Source organism: Nylanderia fulva, unplaced genomic scaffold, assembly GCF_048542155.1.
Source record: "Nylanderia fulva isolate GAGA-0341 unplaced genomic scaffold, ASM4854215v1 Scaffold25, whole genome shotgun sequence".
In the NCBI taxonomy this organism is placed as follows: domain Eukaryota; kingdom Metazoa; phylum Arthropoda; class Insecta; order Hymenoptera; family Formicidae; genus Nylanderia; species Nylanderia fulva.
In genome coordinates, this window is record NW_028190314.1 from 408,740 (window position 1) to 429,501 (window position 20,762).

Sequence of the window (20,762 nt, forward strand, 5' to 3'; positions counted from 1 at the left end):
TATAAAATTATACAATTTAAAAATAATCTGTCTGCGAAAGCAACATTATTCACATTAATCTATAAATTTACAAATAGATTTATATCATTGATTAATTATATTCAATTTTTTAATTTTAATTAGATTTAATTGCATTTGCATTTAATTTAATATAAAAAAGTAGGTATGATACACAATTTGCTAATATTACTTGTTTTCAAAGATCGCGTAATCCGCATCAATAGAATGATTTATATCATTGATTGATTATATATATATATATATATATATATATATATATATATATATAGTTAACTATAAGTGTTCTTATGTGTAACCAGACAAATGCACATGTATACATGCGTGTGTGCACCGGTGAATACTCATTAAGATCACAGAAATCACGTGACACCTAGCGGATATCACATGAAACGTGGAATACTTAAATGATAACTAAAATATTGTTAAAATATTATTAAAAATTTCAAAATAATTTTTTACATAAATTTCTATAAATTGATTTTTGGAAAAGTCTTCCTCTATACCTCTATTTTAGATAAAATTTTAATACACACAAATAAAAAGACATTCTTTAATGGTAATAATAATATATAATTAAACCCCCACATGTGATATGTAATTAAACTGACAACAAATAATCCCAGCAAAATTATTTAAAACAGAAAAAGAGGGAGGCAATATATTGTAATTGCATATGTATAGTCATATATAATTATTCACATATATAATAAGAATTAAAACTGCAATCTAAAAAGATTAATACAATAATCAAGAATCTATGTTTTTTTCAGGTTTGTCATTTAGCGAACGGTTACAATCGCAATTCGAGAAATGCTACATTCATCTATCCTGACGAAGCAGAACGACCGTTACATCGTAAAGCTCATCGCACACAGATTTACATAAATGCATAAACACGGCATATAAAGTGTCTCGTAGCTAATAATAAATAAAATACTCAAAATAAATTTTGCGCAACAATGTGAGCTTATTGTTGAACATTTCATTGGATAAGACGCTTATATGCCACGTGCATACTGTTATGTCAATTTGCACGCGACAGTCTTAAGTTCTGTCAGCCAACTTCTCTTCTGCATCGACGATCAGAAAAAGAAAAACCACGCTTGAGCGTCTCTAATATGCCACATGTTCGCGATCGTTCGGAAAGTTGTTGCGTATTTCTCGATAAAAGCACTTCCCGATCGCTCGAGTGAAATGTACTCATTTAGAACGGATTGCACCAATCGTTAATTAGCGATAATCGCGGTTAATTTTCCCTATATATGCAATGTATAACTAGGTCCACGAGCTATAAGGATTAAAAAATAATTAAGTCAGTGAATGACTAAAGTTCATTATGAATCTACTAATTTCAAATCTATATAGATTTTCAATCTCTCTTGATTCCCACCCAAAATATTTTCCCTCCCGAGTAACCTTTTTATATATATATATATATATATATATATATATATATATATATATATATATATATACGATATCCTTAAAATTTTTTCAAGTTGTATTCGTGAAAAATAAATGTTTTTATACAAAATTAGATAATATATACCTATCTATAATATCATGTGTATATAAAAATAGTTACAATCAATATGAATAATTTATTACAGTATCAATAATTTGACAAGATTATTTTTATTCTTGTACACATATATGTATATTCTTCAAGATAGAAAGATATCGATATCACGCGTAGAAACAATTTATCTCGAAATAATTATTAAAAACTTTCGAAATTGTAGATAATTTGACGGATCATAGTTTACAGATTTGCCGTCCATCTGTGATTGACGGAAATTATCGATACCGTAATGTTCGGGTACTAGCCGGAAGTAAGATCCACGTGTATCGTGCATCGCAAAATCGCCGAAGAGAAGGGGAAAGGAGACAAGGGACGGCTTTATACTTTCTTAGCGATCCGACTCAATAAATCGATCACGTAAAAGAAACGTATATATACGCAACGGTTTTTTGCATATTCATGCACAGGCATTAGTTTAAATGAATGCACCGGCAAGTCTTTAGGTTGACCTATTCTGTATTGTATATCAGCATCACGTTACAAATAAAGAACCGCAAAAGATATACATATACCATTTCCCTTGATTATCACGAAAAACTTCCGTTTATCAGAACGAATTTTATTGAAATAAATCTTAAATATACGTTCTCTCTTTTCTCAAGCTAATTAAAACAATTTAATTAAATTTAAGAAAAATATATTGAGGACGTCACCTTCATGCTATAATATTCAATCAAATCGATTTTCGTAAGAAAGAGCATGAATCAACTTTTCTACGAACCTGACCTCTATTGTAGAAATTGTATGATTAGCTAACATCATGAATCTATAGAAAAAGGCTTATGGCTTATGGTACACAATTGAAAATTTTTATTTTTAAAGATATTTCGTATCACTCTATATTCATTCGAAATCATGTCACTTTATCGTACACTATTTTCTCTCTCTTTCTCTTTAGATAGGAGTAATTCTGGACCTATAATACTACAAGAGATGTAAGAGTTATAAACGAGAAAGCTCAATAAGGTACCGGGTGGCGATCACGATCTCACCGCATCTAAAATCACCCGGCGGTCCTCGTGATTGTATTAATTCACTTGACAGAATACAGAATACGGGACGCAGGGTGTATACAGATGCCCCGTGGGTTCGCGCGTGGATGTATTGTCTTCTCGGCTCCTTTCTCGCATTAGCATAAGAATTCAGCGTGTGCCTGATGCGCCTATCAATCGGTCCCCCCTCGCTGAATCAAGACTTAAATCTTGCACCATGATCACAACCGGCAGTCCGAATGTCGAAACGTCGTCATCCTCGATCGAGAAATGTGAAACGCGTCGAAACCGTAAAAATCGACACTTTGGGCCTAAATAATCCGTGGACACACTTTTAAAAAGAAAACAGCGACGTACGCGACTTCGAAAAATTTGTCTCTGACAGTTTCACATGAAACGTACTGTCCGTAAAAAAAAAATGATAATAAATCAATGACAAGGGCTTATAAACAGGCCAAGCGAATTTAAAAGAGAGAATAATATTTATGACTTTGTTAAAGAATTTTAAAAATCCGCGATGTTTTTTGTTTATGAATTTTTTTGACAGATTTCAAATATTTTCTAATGTTTGAGCAACTAGTATATTTTTACTACTTCTTTGAAAGCAAAAGTCTAGTATATACATATGCTAATATATAGCAAAGGGTAAATATAAATCTGTCATAATACAGAAGACCTACAATTTTACATAGATATATATCTCGAAAAAGCTAGAGAAAAATAGAGATGGCATATAAATGTTACATTGAAGACTAAATCTCTTACAGAACATAGTATGATAATTCAAACCTTTTAAAACACCTACATGTAGTATACTTTTATCTAATTTTGTGCGTGCTTAAGAGCCGAGAAGACTGAATCGTTTCGGCGCGAATGCGCGGCGCAAAGTCGAAGTGAGGAACGAAAGGATCGACGATCCAGTGGTGGCTCCAGTCCCAAGAACAGAAATTGTTACGTGCTCGCTCCGGCAGCGTGATCCGAATGCTCATGCGAGCGACGATCGGCCGCGGTCATCCAGAGCCGAGAGGAGAGAGACTCACGAGAGTCCCGTAGCGTTACTCAAGCGCGGAGAAGCTTTCTTCGATGGACGACACACACGCACTCGCGTATCGCGTATGCGTATGTATAATACCGTAGCTGCGCGATGAATAAACGGAGGAAAGTCCCGATAAAATTATATTATTTTTCGTCACAAACCTACTACACGTGAAAATTAATAATATAATAATATAAAAATAATATAAATATTATATATTATAAATATTAAAAATATTATTATGTGTATAATATTTTAGAATTAAAATATGTATTGTATATTATATATATTATAATATATAAATATAAATGTTATAAAAATAATGAGACAAAAAATATATATACTAATAGTAAAATAAATATATATAATAATAGAAAAATATTAGAAAAAAAAAACTAATTTATTGTTATTATTTTTATATTTAAAAAATGTGAAATTATTGTATGATATTATTTTCAGAGTATATTTTTACGGAAAATTTGTGTTAAAATTGAAAAGAGAGAAGTGGGTGCGAAAGTGGCTAGCCACATCGCTGTACACGTCAAAAGGCGATTGTCCGTCCATGCGGAAGCAGAGAGACCACGGCTCTGCATCTATCCCTCGATCGCCTCTCACTCGCAGGACACGTACTCGTCGTGTCCCCGTACACGTCCTCGCGTGTCGTAGGCTGTGCGTGTACGCAGCGCGGTATACAAGCATCGTCCGCTTAGGCTCGTGATGCCGAAACGACCGACCGGGATGTCTGCAGACGGGAATCTGCGCGCCGGCGGTATCGAGGGCAGCTCTCGCGAGGAATTTAAAGAGCAGATCGATCGTAATCTCCTAGGCACGCCCTAGGTTCTTCCCGAACGCGCCCGCTTTCGGTCGCGATTTCTCAGAGTTTAACCTTGAATTATTTTGGGAAGGAGAAAGAGAGAGAAATATATCGCGGATAAAATAAAATCATATCGTGATCGATAAGATTGGAACATGATTAAAAAGATGATGTAATTGATCGTCTTTTTACGAGATTCTCATTTCAATAAATAGTAAATATATTTTATCCAGGCATTGTCTTACTCTCTTTGATATATTTAAAAAATTAATATTCTGTAAATCTAGAATCAAAATAAATGAACAGATATCAAAATAAATTCTTTTTTTAATATTATGTACTTTCACTATTGGAATAATGTATATAATTTTTTGCCTATCTTTATATATTTAATGAGAAAACCTTCAGAAATATGAAATATAATAATGCGTAAGAAAAGAGAGAAAGAATCTTCAGTCTATTAAAAATAAATTAAGACTCACCAGTACGAGGCGCCAAAACGAAGTTGTAGAACACATGTTGATCTGCAAAATATAAACATTAACAAATTATAAATTAACGTCTAAAATAATTAATATTTGTAAAAATAATAATTGCGTTAAATATTAATTAAACTTTTTATTCAATTTCTTGACTATTTTTTAATAATTTCATCTTTATTTACTAAAATAAATATTACAAAGAAAATGTTAAACAAAAATATTTTAAAAGAATTTTTTTTAACTATTATAATATACATAAAAATTAAAAATTTATATGTAATGGTCAAGTATTAAATAATTAAAATTTACTCACCTCACGGTTGTTCCACTATTGCCCGATGCCTCCCCGGGCCTCCTCCTCCTCTCTTATTGTTGGTCGTTTTTCCTTTGCTGCTTATAGCACTCACATGACACTCGCGAAAACACGGTTAATTATAAAAATTAACGAATCGCATGGCACTTTGTACGGCACTCCCGACGTAAATTACTTGTATGAAACGCACATTTTATTATTATTTTAACGGAAAATACGGAAACTATTCGCTCGGCACCTGAAATAAATCAAATTGATCAATTATTATCTAATTATTATTATTAACTATCTATCTATTATTATTAATAACTATCGATCTATTATTATTAACTAATTACTATTAATTATATCGTTATTTTTAAACAATATTCTTTGTAAAATTAGCCCATACACACACATTAAAGAATAAATATTATTTTTATTTTAAATATTATTATTTTAAATTTTAATTAGCAAATTAACACTTTAGTTAGCTGATTTTTGTCAAAAAGTTATTAATAAAACGTTAATTTGCTAATAAAATTAATAGTATTAATAAAACGTTAATTTGCTATTAAAATAATATATTAAAAAATTTAATAGTAATATATTTTAAATAATATGTTATAATATCTTATCCCCCGATTAATATTTCTTGACAGAAATCAGCTGATAACTGTCAAAAATATAAATAATCAAATTTAAAGTATTATATTTTTTGACAGAAATCAGCTGATTAAAGCGATAATTTATTAATTAAATTTTAAAATAATAATATGTTATAAAAATTAAAATAATAATATATGTTGTAAATAATATTTTATTTTCGATTCATATTTTCACATTTTTTGACATAGAGAGAAATCAGCTGATAACTAACTTTAGAAAGAGAAATTTTTCAATTTAACACTAATAGTTTCGCTGATATAGCAATTATATGAACAAGATTTAATCTCCCTAATGCAAATTCGAATAGTTTATACGATGTTTTGATAAACAAAGTTCCATGACATAAATGAGCTCAGCACTATCTATATATACTCTATCGCAGAGCTTTATATGCTGAAATTCGAGACAGTGTCCTCTCGCTTAATGTCAAGGTATTTAATGCGTTTTACTCACCAAACAGGTAGACGCTTTTATGAATGCGACTGGCATTGTCTGTGGATGAGACCACCGAATATGGATGGTAGCCGAAGATGATCAGGAGGGATGAGACTGCTTAACAAATAAGGACGTGACGTAGCAGCGACTTGACCTATAAGGCAAACGGATTTGCTGTTAATAGTCAATATGCATTAGACAAACAATGAGCGGATCTTCGGGCCGCACACGATGCCAATCGTCTCTTCTACAATGACATTACAGAGATTTTGAGAAGGTGAGAGAGAAGGTCATATTTATAACTATGAGGATATTATTAGACACTACGTACTTGTGTGCGTACATGCAAAAGAATAATTATGTGTTCTATCTTGCAAATATCATGTTAGATATATCAAATAAATCAAAATATCGATAAAACATTATTTTTTAAAAATTATTTTTAAAAATTATTTTTAAAAAATGCAATAAATAAAGTCAAAACTTGCAAATGAACAAAATATAGTAAATATTTATACGTAATTAATTTATATTCGATAGTATTTTTTTGCATAAACAAAAAATATATATTTTATAATTACATATATCTAATAAATAATTTACCAAAAAATATACATGAAAAGAAAAAAAAGAAAAATAAATTAAGTCGCTTTGAAGTTGGATAATTATCACTTGCTCCGTCTTTTATTTGCACTATTAAATTTTCAGACAAATTATGGATGACACACGTATTTATAACCAATCATAGCCGATGTTAAGCAGTTAATAAAATATTAATTAAGAAAATATTTTTAGAAAAAATTTAACAGAGAAAATTCACATTGATCATGATTCTCGACACGGGAATGTCGAGTTCAGACACAAAAATAAAGGATAGCGACCATAACGTAAAAAATTCCAAGGTAAAAAGGTTTGATTGATTTAATTAAAAAAGTATCGATTTAATTAAAGCAAGTCCTCATACTCAATTTTCTCAATTTAGACGTAAACCATTATTTTTCTTTTTATTTTTTATAATTGCTATTTCTGTCTCTTTTTCTCTTGTGTTAGAATATATTTTGATTATTACTACAAAAATTAATTTATACATCTTTGAAACTTTAACAATTGATTGACTCGATTACTTATTATTTTTTGTACTTGTTCCAGACCAAGACATTATACTTAGGCATAATGTGTTTTGCAACTAATTGTTTAAGCTCGATCGCTTTGGAAGTTGGTTCATACGGTTCATTCCGTTCTATTTCGAGACCCGCAGTCTTTAACAATTTATTACGCCGAAATTACAGTAAATAAACCTTTACTTTATATGATTAATTGAGAGCTGGGAGACGAGAATAAGAGAAAATGTAATGATGGTGTATAGAAAATGATTTCCTGATTTAACACAGATTTGAGAATTAAGATAATGGTGGTCGACATGCTTGCAGCATTGGTATCAACAATTATGCTAACAATCGGCGATATCTATGGAATCCCGTATTTATATTTGCCATGGCTCGTCAATACTATCGAAGGAATAGCTCTTTACGAAGGACCAGCTCTTTTCGGATTAGCGTACAACGTATTACCTAATGCAAGCATACCAGCAGGATTGTTTATATTTATAACACTGCTTTTATATGGTAAAAATATATTGAAAAATATGCAATATTGATATCAAAAAACTACTGATAAATACGGCAAAAAAATATTTAATTCAAATTTATAGTAATAATAATTTGTAATAGCGAAAAATTTTTTAAAAGCCTATTTAATTTTTTTTGAGAATATAAATTTTACTATGTACATTTTTTAAATAACATCATGTAAGCAAGAAATTTATGCAAAATATCACATTCTAAAATATTTGCATTTGTTGTGACAGTACAAATTTTTTTCTATTATATTATTAAATTAAAAAAATTTGTTTAAAATTTTTTATTACATTATTAAATTTAAAAAATAATTTACTAATTTAAACTTGCAATGCACAAATCGAATAATTATAATTTGTATCTCATAATTATAATTGAATTTTATATTTTTTTAGTGGAAGAACTATGTATATGGAAAGATGTTTTTGTGAGTTTCGAACGTTGCTGGAGAAATTATAATAAAAACAATACAAAATCGGCAAAGAAAGTGAATAAAGAATTATGCAATGAAAATAAAGAGAGTCTTAACATATCTTCAGGAAAATTGAAAGGTCATCAAGAAGTTGTAAAAAACGATTTAACGATTAAAAATCGTTGTAGAAGTCCATTTACAGAGGTGACTGGTTAAAATGAATAAATCGACCCATCAACAAAACATGATATATTAATTTTGGCATGTATTTAATTAATTCTAATTTTTATAATGGGACAATAACAATTAATATAAAGTATAATTATAGATAAAATGGCCAGAATGCTTGTTTTTAAACTTAAATTTTATTTAAATAATTATATAATCGAGATTATATATATATATATATATATATTCGGATGAAAGAGAGAGGGTGGAGGGAGAAAGACAGAAAGAGAGAAAAAAGAAAATAATTATGTGGCACCAATATATACATATCTTTCTAAATGATTAAAGAATGCAAGAAATAATGTAATATCGGGCTTTAATAACGCGCGATAAAACAGCACACACAACGACCTCTGCTTATACTTGCATTGTACTATATATGTATGCATATATGTGTATGTATGTGTATGTGTAGGCTACATACGCGCACGATAACAATACATTTCAGAGAGAAATAAAATAAAAATTACATACCAATTAATTGTAGCAATAATCAAGTGTCGCCGATTTCACTCCCGATTCGCGCCACTCCCGATACCCGATTCACGATAACACGATCAACAAACAATCGAAACGCCATATTGAATGATTCCGGGAAGGCACTCGAGATACATTATAATTTCGAGATATATGCATTCAATAAAGAGAATTATTCACTTCGCTCGTAAAATGACAGGACGCCAAAAGACAAGTGTAAACGAATACAAATTCTCATATCGAGTATATCCCTCCATAAATCATTGAGGAAGCATCTCAATGACTTCTCGATCGTCCCTCTCTCTCTCTCTCTCTCTCTCGCCAACACCGGCACAAACGCGAGGCAACAATAATACGCAACTATGAACGATATATATTGATGACAGATGAGAACCGCGATTGATTAACCCGATGTGACGAGTCTGATATCGATTTTTCACGTTTATCCGCGCGAACGATCCACTTTTTACGCGATCGAGACGCGGCGCGATTCACCTGACGACTCCGAGCTCCGAGGCTGCGCGATGTAATGCTCGCGCATGCGCGTTGCGTCCTTCTTCTCTGTCTGCGCCGATTCCCAGCCCGTTTAACGATCAGTCGCGATAATGCGGCCCGGAACGATTACACGAGCGTGTCCGGTATATAATACGACGTTCATCCGCACTCACGAATCACTTTCAAAGCAAATATAAGACAAAAACGGAGAGGAAAACTCGTCGTCGCGCTTTGAACTCGGTCGTCACGGCGCGAAAGAAAGCGCGGGTTTGCGCATGCGCGTTTCGAGTTTTTACGGTCATATAGGAGAAAAATTATATGAAAGTCTATAGAGTGAAATTATTCGTCTTCAAGTCGCGACCGGATTGGTCGATTATGGTTTTTTTGTCCAGCCTCGATGTGATCTGAATACGAACCATAGTTTCTCGTCGTTCAATTATTTCTTTTTCCATGGTTATTCTGTAGTTGACTGGTTCAGACGGTTCAGTTCTGAATGCGTATTGTTTGTAGGTTATTTTGTTGTGAAAGAACACAATTTTCAGACTATTTCTTGAAATTATATTATATAAATGCTATTTTTTAGCTTTGCAAAATATTTAGTGTATTTTAATTAATTGCTTTGTGACAATTTTGTAAAATAATGCCATTATTTTTCTGGCAATTGTTGATCTTGTGAAAACATCTTTTATTTATATAAAAATTCTTTAGGTTAGTTATGATTTTTTTGAAGCATTAATTTCTTACAATTAAGTATATTAAATTTTTATAGATTTTAAAAAATGTATTTATTTTATAATCTTAATTTCGTAACTTTCTAGAAATATATTCTATATTCTTTAAGCATAGCTCTAATTATTTGACATGATTTAATGATAATATTTATTTCAGGAGACAGTAATATTCTAAAAACTAAAGTTTAGTTAAATATATTTAATAAAGGATGTCGGATGACTCAAGCTTGTACAGATTAGACGGGAGTGATGGAAATCAAGCAGGAGGTCTGATAATCCGTAAGAAAGCTTCTGATCATACTTTTAAGAAGCCTTCTCTGCTAGGCCTCGAGAAACTTGCAGAGCGAAAGAGAAGAGAACAGTCACAGGAACCTACCAGCTCAAAGTCTGACAAATCGGAGGGAAAGGACAGGAGATATCGGTCCTATGAAGAAGAAACTCCTACTCACACCGGTGGTGTCAACACTGAAGCACAACGGAGATTAGAGTCACGACTCAAGCGTCAGAGATTGAACGCAGATGATAGAAGCTCTAGAAATTCATACAGAAGTCGTGACAGAGACAGAGACAGAGATAGACGAAGAGACAGGGACAGGGATAGTCGAGGTAGAGATAGTACGAGGCAAACACCTCTTAGATTCAAAGATGAACCGCAGACACCCAAGTTCCGAACCAAGGATCCCACTTCCAAAAGTAATTGGGACGACGACGAGGATGAAGAACCACGACGATCGAGTTGGGATCATCCCACACCAAATATTTATGGTAATAGAGATGGTCGCGATAGCGTCAGAAGCGAATTTACTCCTTCCTACAAGTACAATCCTTGGAACAGAGATTTTAAGAATTCTGGTGCCACTCCGCTGATAGAAGGAGAGGAGAAGGAATTGTGGGAAGAGGAGCAGCAAAGATTGGATAGAGAGTGGTACGCATTGGACGATGGAGAAAACAATGCTTTTGCCAACGTGTCTGAAGAATACACGCGAAAGAAGGAAATGGAACTGGAAGCCAGGAGACAGAAGCGCCTTTCGGCGCAACAGCGACAAATAAATAAGGATAACGAGCTGTGGGAGCGTAATCGCATGTTAACGTCGGGAGTTGTGAGCTCGTTGGATCACGACGACGACCCCGATGACGAGGGCGAGGCGAGAGTTCACTTGCTAGTCCACAACGTGGTCCCGCCATTCCTGGACGGTCGCATCGTGTTCACGAAACAACCGGAACCGGTCGTACCTGTACGTGATCCCACTTCCGACATGGCTCTGGTAGCAAGAAAAGGTTCTGCGCTGGTGAAGGCGTATCGCGAACAAAAGGAGAGACGTAGAGCGCAGAAGAAACATTGGGAATTGGCTGGAACACACATTGGCAACATTATGGGTGTACACGATCGGCGGAAAGACGACAAGGAGCATGCGGGACAAGAGACGGATTTTAAAGCTGGACAGAAATACGCACGTCACATAGGAGCAGGAGAGGTAACGGGAGAAGCTAAGCACAGATCTATTCAGCATCAGAGGAGAAGTCTCCCTGTATTCGCAGTACGTCAAGAACTGCTGAACGTTATCAGGGAGAATAGCGTCGTTATAATAGTAGGTGAAACAGGCAGCGGTAAGACGACACAGTTAACGCAGTATCTTCACGAGGATGGCTACAGTCGCAATGGTATAATTGGTTGTACTCAACCAAGAAGAGTTGCCGCTATGTCTGTTGCGAAAAGAGTATCCGACGAAATGGCCACTGCCCTAGGCGACAAGGTTGGATATGCGATACGTTTTGAAGACTGCACATCGAAGGATGTAAGTATAACAGTAGTAACAATCTCCTAAAATGTTAAATTTCTAAGTTTGTTTGTAACCAGTAATATTACATGATTGATCTTATTTTTGCAGACGATCATCAAATATATGACTGACGGTATTTTGCTGAGAGAAAGTTTGAGAGAAGGAGACTTGGATCGGTACAGTGTCATCATAATGGACGAAGCTCACGAACGGTCGCTTTCCACCGACGTATTATTCGGTCTTCTTAGAGAGGTTTGAATGCTTTTATCTTGTAAATTATAATAATCTAAATATTTTCTTCCCCGAAACAGCCCTTTTAATTTTAAAAATACTTACAGGTTGTCGCTAGACGGCATGATCTGAAATTAATCGTAACTTCCGCAACGATGGACTGCAGCAAGTTCTCCGCCTTCTTCGGTAACGCGGCAACGTTTCAAATACCTGGACGCACGTTTCCCGTCGAGGTGCTGCACGCGAAGAATCCGGTCGAGGATTACGTAGACGCGGCTGTGAAGCAAGTCATGCAGATTCATTTGCAGCCCAAGAGCGGCGACGTTCTTGTCTTCATGCCTGGTCAGGAGGATATCGAAGTCACTTGTGAAGTTCTGAAGGAACGTTTAGCCGAAATCGAGTCCGCGCCGCCTCTTTCCATACTGCCCATCTATTCCCAATTACCCTCGGATCTGCAGGCAAAGATCTTCCAACGGTCTGAGGGTGGTCTTCGCAAATGCGTCGTGGCGACTAATATAGCAGAAACGTCGCTGACGGTCGACGGAATCGTTTTCGTCGTCGACTCTGGATACTGTAAACTGAAAGTGTACAATCCTCGAATAGGTATGGACGCTCTGCAAGTGTATCCCGTGTCGAGAGCCAACGCTGATCAACGACAAGGGAGAGCTGGTCGTACAGGTCCTGGTCAGTGCTACAGATTGTATACGCGAAGGCAATATTTGGACGAGTTATTATTGACTGGTGTTCCCGAGATACAACGTACGAATTTAGCTAACACGGTACTCCTGCTGAAGTCTCTGGGAGTACAGGATCTATTGGCGTTCCATTTCATGGATCCACCGCCGCAGGATAATATACTCAATTCGTTGTATCAGTTGTGGATTTTGGGTGCGCTCGATCACACTGGACGCCTGACCGCTCTCGGCCGGCAAATGGCCGAGTTTCCTCTGGATCCGCCACAGTGTCAGATGCTCATAGTCGCCTCGCAACTCAACTGCACCGCGGATATTCTCATTATCGTCTCCATGCTGTCGGTTCCATCGATTTTCTATCGACCCAAGGGACGCGAAGAGGATTCGGACTCGGCGCGTGAGAAGTTTCAAGTACCTGAATCGGATCACCTGACATATTTGAACGTGTACAATCAGTGGAAGGCAAATGGTTATTCATCTTCCTGGTGTAATGATCACTTTATACACGCGAAGGCGATGCGCAAGGTGCGGGAAGTTCGGTCGCAGCTCGAGGAGATTCTGAAGCAACAGAAGATGGACGTCGTCAGCTGCGGCACTGACTGGGATATCGTCCGGAAGTGCATCTGCTCCGCCTATTTTCATCAAGCGGCGCGTTTGAAGGGTATCGGCGAATACGTCAACTGTCGTACCGGGATGCCGTGTCACCTTCATCCCACCTCTGCGTTATTCGGCATGGGTTTCACTCCCGATTACGTCGTATACCACGAGCTTGTGATGACCGCCAAAGAATACATGCAATGCGTCACCGCGGTGGACGGTCACTGGTTAGCCGAGTTGGGCCCCATGTTCTTCAGCGTGAAGGAAACCGGCAGAAGCGGCCGCGCGAAACGACGACAAGCGATGCAGCACCTGCACGAGATGGAACATCAGATGAAAGAAGCCGAAGAGGAGATGAAGGCGCGCGCCCAGGAGCAACTCGAACGCGAACAGGCGTCAGTCCGGAAGAAGGAAATATTAACGCCTGGCATCAGAGAACCGGGTACTCCCGCTCCCTATCGCAACACTCCCGGAAGATTAGGATTGTAATCAGATTTTTTGACGTGTGTACTGTTGCAAATATTTCATTACTTGCCAAAAGAACGGACATTCTTTTTTCTTTGTAACGTGGTTGTACAGAAATTGTTACTGCACGACTAATAGCAGTTGAAATTATATGTATATACCGTATATGTAATTAAAATCGTGGTAAGGACAATACAATCCAACAATTTATTGCTATGACGCGCTCTTCTATCATGCATTTAGTATGAATCGTCAATGATCCGAATTTATTTTTTATTAGATTTTGCTTTTTTTGCAAATTCATATATCCATAATGTATAATTACATTATAGTTATTTTACTTTCCTCCCTCTCTATTCAGATAACAGAATCTATTTTCTAACTAAATACAATAGATATAAATATACATGTGTGACAATTAAATAATTCTTTAAAAAATGATCATTGTACAAAGTACTATGTGTATAAAATGTAGTAATGTTAAGTGTAATATATATATATATATATATATATAAATATATATAGATTTTTTGTAAATAAAACTATTTTTATCGTAATATTGACAAAATATTAAAAACTCGTAGCCATGAATTTTGTGCGTAACTGTTCAATCAATGAAATGATTAAAAAGCATTAACTGATTCTTAATCACTTTTATATGCATATAAGTTTAATGATTTTAAAAAATTTCGCAGAATTTAGAATATCTATTTTTTTCTAACTGAAATAATTATATATAATTTTCTGCAGTTGTGTTAGCAATTACGAAAAAAATTAATAAACAATTTGTCACTTATTAATTATAATTCCACCAAATTATTTGAATCATTGCTAATTTCTTTACTCCTGAATAATTTATTAGTATGTATAAGCAGAAAAAACTAGATGCAATTTATAAAAAATATATAATAGATTCACAATTTAGAAAAAAACTCTAAAATGTTCGATATTGATTTATAAACGAATATAGGTTTTTTGTAAAAAAAAGTACAAGTAAAATTATTTTATTTTAATAAAGAAATGGCACGTAACTAAAGATACATAAATCTCACTTTAACACATTCATCAAGCGTCAAGCGTATTTTAGCTTTTTGTTCACAAGATTTTATTTTATATTCATAAAATTTATCATAATAATCACATGTAATCATTATTAAAATTTTAATAAATAAAACTTAATTTGTTTGACAATGTACTATGTTACGCTATTTATTATTAAACTTAATGATAATCTTGTAAATGTTAATATTGTGCATTTTGTAACAATTGTATGTTACTGATAACTAAGTTTGTCGTTTACGCCTCGGTGAATGTGTTAAATTTAATTCTTTAAAAATGTTTAAATATAAAAATTCTATATACTCTAAAAGAGTATTATAGATTTTTTTGAAATTTTACAAATGTATACACTTGTTATCTTAAAGGACTTGAAGATAATAATAATATTGTTATATAAATTGATTGAACAACAGTGTATCAAAATAATTGCGCAATACTTTTCAGACAGAAATAAAGGTAGATTCAGGTATTTTTTTTAATCAGCATTAAACGATTCATTCATTATTTATAATTGATGGAGGCTAATAATTATGTACAGAACTCTCGGAGTCATTTTTGAAAATTACGAAATAGACGGATATTGTTCTTTGTACAAATATTGTCAAATAGTTTCAGCTCTTTAAATTACTTAAAAGCCTTAATATAGGCTGAGTGCGAGATTTGAGGGATCTGCAACTTTGCCTGAGACTCGCTTGCCCGCGTTTTGTAATATTGACACATAATACATCATCTTTCTCATCCAAACCTGTGTGTAATTCATATTTTTCAAATTCTGTTAGGACCGCATCTAAATTTTCAATTCGCTCAGAAAGTAACACAGCTACTTCCCTCCAAACCTGTAAGAGAAAAAATAATCGTTATAAAAATTGATTATATTATATTGAAATTTCATAAATATATATTATTTTAATAATTAACAATTGCCATATTTAATTCCATATACATAATATGTTGTAAGATTATATCAATAATTATACTTTAATTATTAAAATTTATTATTATTAATCTTTAAAGAAAAGAAAATATATTTACCTTAGTCTCGTTAGTCTCATTTATCATGTTCGATTCGATTTTTTTATTACATTTCTTTTTATTTTTTTTCTGCGACGTACGTGGTTCTGATTGTACCGCACATACACTACATATAGCGCTAATGATCGCTAGAGATTCGCTGCAAGTTGAGGCTCTAAGTAAGAAATTTTTAAAAGATACTGGCGTATCCCGCTCGGGGATGGGTAATGTCTGTAAGCAAAGAGACGTTCGCAACATTTGTATGCAATCAAAGTCCGGACAAGGAGACTGAGAAAGCGAATTTGCAAGGCACGCTATAGTCCTTAATTGTTCCGAATAATGAGCTTCGCGTAATCTTTCTACAGCGTCTAACGGAACTAATATTTTGCATGGTTTGTTTCGTTTTCCATCCGTGTCAAAGTTTTGTAATATTTTTGGAATAAATTCTTCATCCAACTCTTTAAGCTCGGCAGATATTTGAGAAAGAAAAATTGAAGATGATTTGGCACTTGCTGCCAAAATACGTAATATAGCATTTCTTGCTGAAAGCAATCTTAACATGCATAAACGTGTTTCCTCTTGCATTCTTGGATCCTTCTCGTTCTGATTAAGTGGTTCCCATCCACGAACAACCTATTTAATGCCATAATTTATAAAATTTATCGTTGGTAAAATTTAAATTTTTCTTAAATTACATTACGTTTCTTAAATATATATTCACCTCCAAGTCGCGATTATCTCGTAGAGATGCCCATCTAATCGTATCGAGATGAGGTTGTATATGCATACTACTCAAAGTAGAAAATAAAGAGGCAGTGCTGTCGCACCAACATAAATCGAGCAGCATCTTATCTACAGTTGTCATAGCAAAGTGAAACGAATTATCCAATCGTTCTCTCAACTCCACAAATTCCTGAATTTTTATAAAACTCCCGTATTTGTATGCAAATGTTAAGTGATCTGCGCTCTAAAAAAAAAGAAAAAAGTAATCCATGACTTAAATAGATTCTTGTACATTGTTTCTTAAATCTATTATACTTGAAAACACATACATCCTTATAGTTGGCTATGAAAAATTTCGCTGTATGATCAAGAGTTGTTGAGGCCAGAGGCAAGTTACCGAGAGGCGCGAGAAGAGGCGCGTAGAGATGACCCAGTGAATCTAGTTGAAGGTGTTTTACATCGAGTAATGCGAACGTATGATCAGCCGCGACCACTAGACCAGCCTCCAAGTAAATACGCACGAGTAAAATTTTGATGTGAAAATTTACAGGACTCGACAGAAGACCGTGTTCCAATAACGACATTGCCCTGCAAGTCCAGCGTTTTCAAAATGTGCATGTTTTCAAAATATTATTAGCAATCTCTTATTAATATCACAATTGACTTTGATAGTATATATAAAAATATATTATTACTTATAAAGAAAAGATGCATCATTAGTGTCGACCCATAATTGATGCAGCAAATGTGTAGCTAATAGAATATATGGATCCGCTGGACAGAAATCAGTTGGCAATCTATCTTGCATTGGACACAATTCATTGCCTTTTTCATATAAATCGGACAATCGCTTAATTAATTGTTCCTGTTTACTTCTGTCCACTAAAGGAGGATGGTGAAAACCACAAATACGCCGCAATTGTTCTAAATGAATATGCCTTTGCATCTGTTGTACAGTAGACGGAAACTCCTCTGAGGTAACACCAATGTCTTTTTCAATCTATAATATTATAATAATATTATAAACAATTTAAGCAATATTCTTTACTTTAAGCAATTTCAAAATATTTTAGTTGGTATTATTGAAACAGGAAATGCACCTAACTTTAATATTTATAATATTTCATATATATAAATATATTAAAATTTAAAAATCTATCTCAACAATTAATTAAAAAATTCAAGTTTTATTACTCTTACCTGTTCAAATAATTCAAACTTTGCTTTGGGTGTAAGCAGATTTAAATATAATCGCAAATCACCAACTACACAGCCTTTTTCTCCAAATTGAGCGAAATATTGCCGCATAAAGTCTACAGGTTGCAAACTGTTCTGTAGATCTTCATTAGTATAGGCGCGTTCTAATAAATCTAAACGAGCCAGGTATGGTGCACGATTTTTCTTTTCAGATGTATTAATAATATTGTTAAGAAAATCCAAGCATTCTGTTGGTTGTTGAAACTTTAAGGCCGCTAAGAGATAATTTTGATAAAATGCCCAATTGTCGATGCTGCATAATAAATATAATAATAAATTAATTTTACGTACTAACGTTAACTTATTTATAGCAAAATACCATAGGTATATAAAACAAATTATGAAAGAAAAATATTGCAAATAAAAATTTTACTTACTTCTCTTTAATAAGTTCACGATATGCATTAGCAGCCTCAGGAAAACGTTCTAGTTTTAATAAAATTGTAGCTTTTTGTTGTGGTACATATGAAAGATGTAAAGCTAAAGGACTAGACAATACATTCAATATTTCTTCATTTTTATCTTGCAATTCCAAAATCATTAAATAAAGTTGTACTTCTTGCTCCGCTTCCATTTTTCCTTCCCTCACTAATTTTAGGACCTAACCCAAAAAAACTCTATATTAATCATCTTCATCAATAGCTATTTATGTATAAATTAATCAACTCTCTGTAACTACACGCAAACATGTGCAGATACAAGAAATAACAATCGATAAACAAACCATTCTTTCTGCCAGAGGTAAAATAACTCCTCTTGCCAACTTTTGATCTGCATGAATAGCTTGCATCACTGTACTCATAACAGCCCAGAAATAATATGGGTTCTTAGGTTTCATTTTATACAAGGTGAGAGCGGTCTGCTGTTGCTTTTTATAATCCCCCAGACGAACATAGGACATGAAAAGATGCGTCAGAAGCTCTTCGTTATTCGGATCTGCTTTTGCAGCAGCTTCATAAACTTCGCTAATTTTGTCAGCTAAAAAATTAAATGCAAAGAATTGAATTGACAATTGAAAGAGTAAGATAGTGAAACTCTGAATGAAAAATTTAATAAAAGATCTGAAGACTCACGCTGATGTATCTCCCTATAACAGATAGTCATCGCCTGCAGGGTAGAATCCTCGCATGGTATCTCAGACCGCACTTTGTCCATGATAACTTGGCACTCATTCTCCTTACCTAGCCGCAACAAGGCCAGGGCCTTGAGCACCCTGGCGCATTGATTGCTCGGATGTTTCTTGAGCACCTTGTCCGCCTCCTGGAGCGCCTTCTTATTGTTGCCATTGTCAAGCCAGTCTGAAAAGCCAGAGGAACCTGAATCTTGGTGTGCTGTTATATAACCTCGTCATCCTCGGTCTCGCAGATACGACCGGACAGTTCGACGGAAACGAGGAAAACGGATCTGACCTCGACTTCGGGAAATTTATACCTACCGTAAATCGGTCGCAAACGACGTTCGTTCACCGTGTTGTCCACATGGCTCTTAGACGCCATGATACTTTTTACGATAACATAAAATCAACAAACCGGAGACACGAACAATCCTCGAGCTTCCCGACTCATCTTCGACGAGATTAAAGGCGGATTCGAATTATTTTCGGATTTATTTTTATCGCGCCTTCAATCGGCCTCGACGAAACAGCTGTGCGCCCAAGGATTTTTATATCTCTGTCCTTTAGAAAAGCATGAGTATGTAAAAAAAGACCGGCAGTAACACTCTCAGGTTTGTTCTTTATAGCTGCACCCTGTTACATTTTTTCCTCGAGAAAAGCAGATAGTTCTATATACATATATATGTGCGATCACGCGTTGGAGAGAAAAAGAAGAAAAATTAATAATTGATGCGGCTACAAAAAACAAACTTTATTTAAACAAAACAAATAAAAGTATGAAATGAAGATGAGACTTGATTAATCAAAGCACGAAGAATCTTTTTTTCTGATTGATCAGATGGGATTTTAATCTTAATATAAATCTGTCAAATAGATATCATAGTTTTGGTGGTTTTGCACTTTCTTTGAACTTTTTGCATTTGAAACTGCGTTAACAAATTGAAAAAAAATTAATTGTAAAATAATTGATAAATTAAAAAAAATAAATAAAATTATCACACACACATTAATAAGTAAAAAAATAATTAATAAATTTTAATTAAAAATTTTCTTGTTCCAATTTAAAAATTTTTTCCATGGAGCATAAACCTCTCACTTTCTATAGATTTCTATGATTTCTGTCATTGATGGAAACACAGTAAAACCAGTATGTATGTGCACCTGGTTGTGATGGAAATGCGACATTAACTTAATTTATCCTAACTTAAGGGTCGGCAGGCGACATGGTAGAGACGCCTATCGGCCGGCCGGGAATTAGAGATTCTTATATTCCAGATATTAGCGAAACTACTGAATGAATCTTATTAAATTTATGATATTCTTAATCAGTAAGCTCAAATGCAGTCCGCCAAAGAGTTATTTATTGAAAAAAAGATGAAAATAAAATTTATAATATAACTTGGGGGAATGCGCAGCTAGTAACGGGTAAGGTTGGGTTAGCCAGGAGTCCGTATTTTATTTATTATAAATTTTTCAGAGCAAAAATGCAAAATCCGACTCTTTGGCGGACTACTTTATTATATCAAGAA

General features: G+C 34.1%; 4 protein-coding genes across 5 annotated transcripts in view; 2 read left to right on the top strand and 2 right to left on the bottom strand.

The window, feature by feature from the left end:
• The window catches only part of LOC114944622 (uncharacterized), a 109,284-nt gene extending 104,342 nt beyond the window's left edge, over nt 1-4,942 (bottom strand). The window contains exon 1 of the mRNA XM_029320623.2: nt 4,928-4,942. The gene's annotated coding sequence lies outside the window, so the exon portion shown is untranslated. The remainder of the gene's footprint in view (nt 1-4,927) is intronic.
• Nucleotides 4,943-6,179: 1,237 nt separating this feature from the next.
• Nucleotides 6,180-8,589, top strand: LOC114944868 (uncharacterized). The gene is made up of 5 exons (XM_029320927.2): nt 6,180-6,600; nt 7,032-7,225; nt 7,473-7,611; nt 7,715-7,948; nt 8,356-8,589. Exons 2-5 carry the CDS (start codon nt 7,151-7,153, stop codon nt 8,586-8,588), a joined length of 681 nt encoding a protein of 226 aa, XP_029176760.1. The 5' UTR covers nt 6,180-6,600; nt 7,032-7,150; the 3' UTR covers nt 8,589.
• Nucleotides 8,590-9,909: 1,320 nt separating this feature from the next.
• On the top strand, nt 9,910-14,534 carry l(1)G0007 (ATP-dependent RNA helicase l(1)G0007). Of its 2 annotated transcripts, none has more exons than XM_029320770.2 (4): nt 9,910-10,280; nt 10,461-12,099; nt 12,193-12,336; nt 12,423-14,534. In XM_029320770.2, exons 2-4 carry the CDS (start codon nt 10,513-10,515, stop codon nt 14,091-14,093), a joined length of 3,402 nt encoding a protein of 1,133 aa, XP_029176603.1. In that variant the 5' UTR covers nt 9,910-10,280; nt 10,461-10,512; the 3' UTR covers nt 14,094-14,534. The 2 variants fall into 2 exon arrangements, with proteins under 2 accessions (XP_029176603.1, XP_029176611.1); XM_029320778.2 differs by having other exon boundaries at nt 9,910-10,078.
• A 523-nt stretch (nt 14,535-15,057) lies between these two features.
• On the bottom strand, nt 15,058-20,144 carry psidin (phagocyte signaling impaired). Its single transcript, XM_029320782.2, has 10 exons — nt 19,555-20,144; nt 19,193-19,417; nt 18,844-19,097; nt 18,497-18,720; nt 18,063-18,372; nt 17,558-17,862; nt 17,192-17,450; nt 16,861-17,106; nt 16,161-16,772; nt 15,058-15,964 (listed from the first exon to the last, which is right to left on the bottom strand). The coding sequence occupies exons 1-10, from the start codon at nt 19,613-19,615 to the stop codon at nt 15,740-15,742; spliced, it is 2,721 nt and encodes a 906-aa protein (XP_029176615.2). The 5' UTR covers nt 19,616-20,144; the 3' UTR covers nt 15,058-15,739.
• Between the last annotated feature and the right edge of the window lie 618 nt (nt 20,145-20,762).

Excerpts from the sequence above, each read along its gene's own strand:
- LOC114944868 (XM_029320927.2), top strand. The coding sequence starts at position 7,151 with ATGATTCTCGACACGGGAATGTCGAGTTCAGACACAAAAATAAAGGAT. Across the intron at positions 7,612-7,714 it reads TTTATTACGCCGAAATTACA|ATTTGAGAATTAAGATAATG; the intron begins GTAAATAAACCT and ends GATTTAACACAG. Across the intron at positions 7,949-8,355 it reads TATAACACTGCTTTTATATG|TGGAAGAACTATGTATATGG; the intron begins GTAAAAATATAT and ends ATATTTTTTTAG.
- psidin (XM_029320782.2), bottom strand. The coding sequence starts at position 19,615 with ATGGCGTCTAAGAGCCATGTGGACAACACGGTGAACGAACGTCGTTTG. Across the intron at positions 18,721-18,843 it reads TACCTCTGGCAGAAAGAATG|GTCCTAAAATTAGTGAGGGA; the intron begins GTTTGTTTATCG and ends TTTTTGGGTTAG. Across the intron at positions 15,965-16,160 it reads ATGAGACTAACGAGACTAAG|GTTTGGAGGGAAGTAGCTGT; the intron begins GTAAATATATTT and ends TTTCTCTTACAG.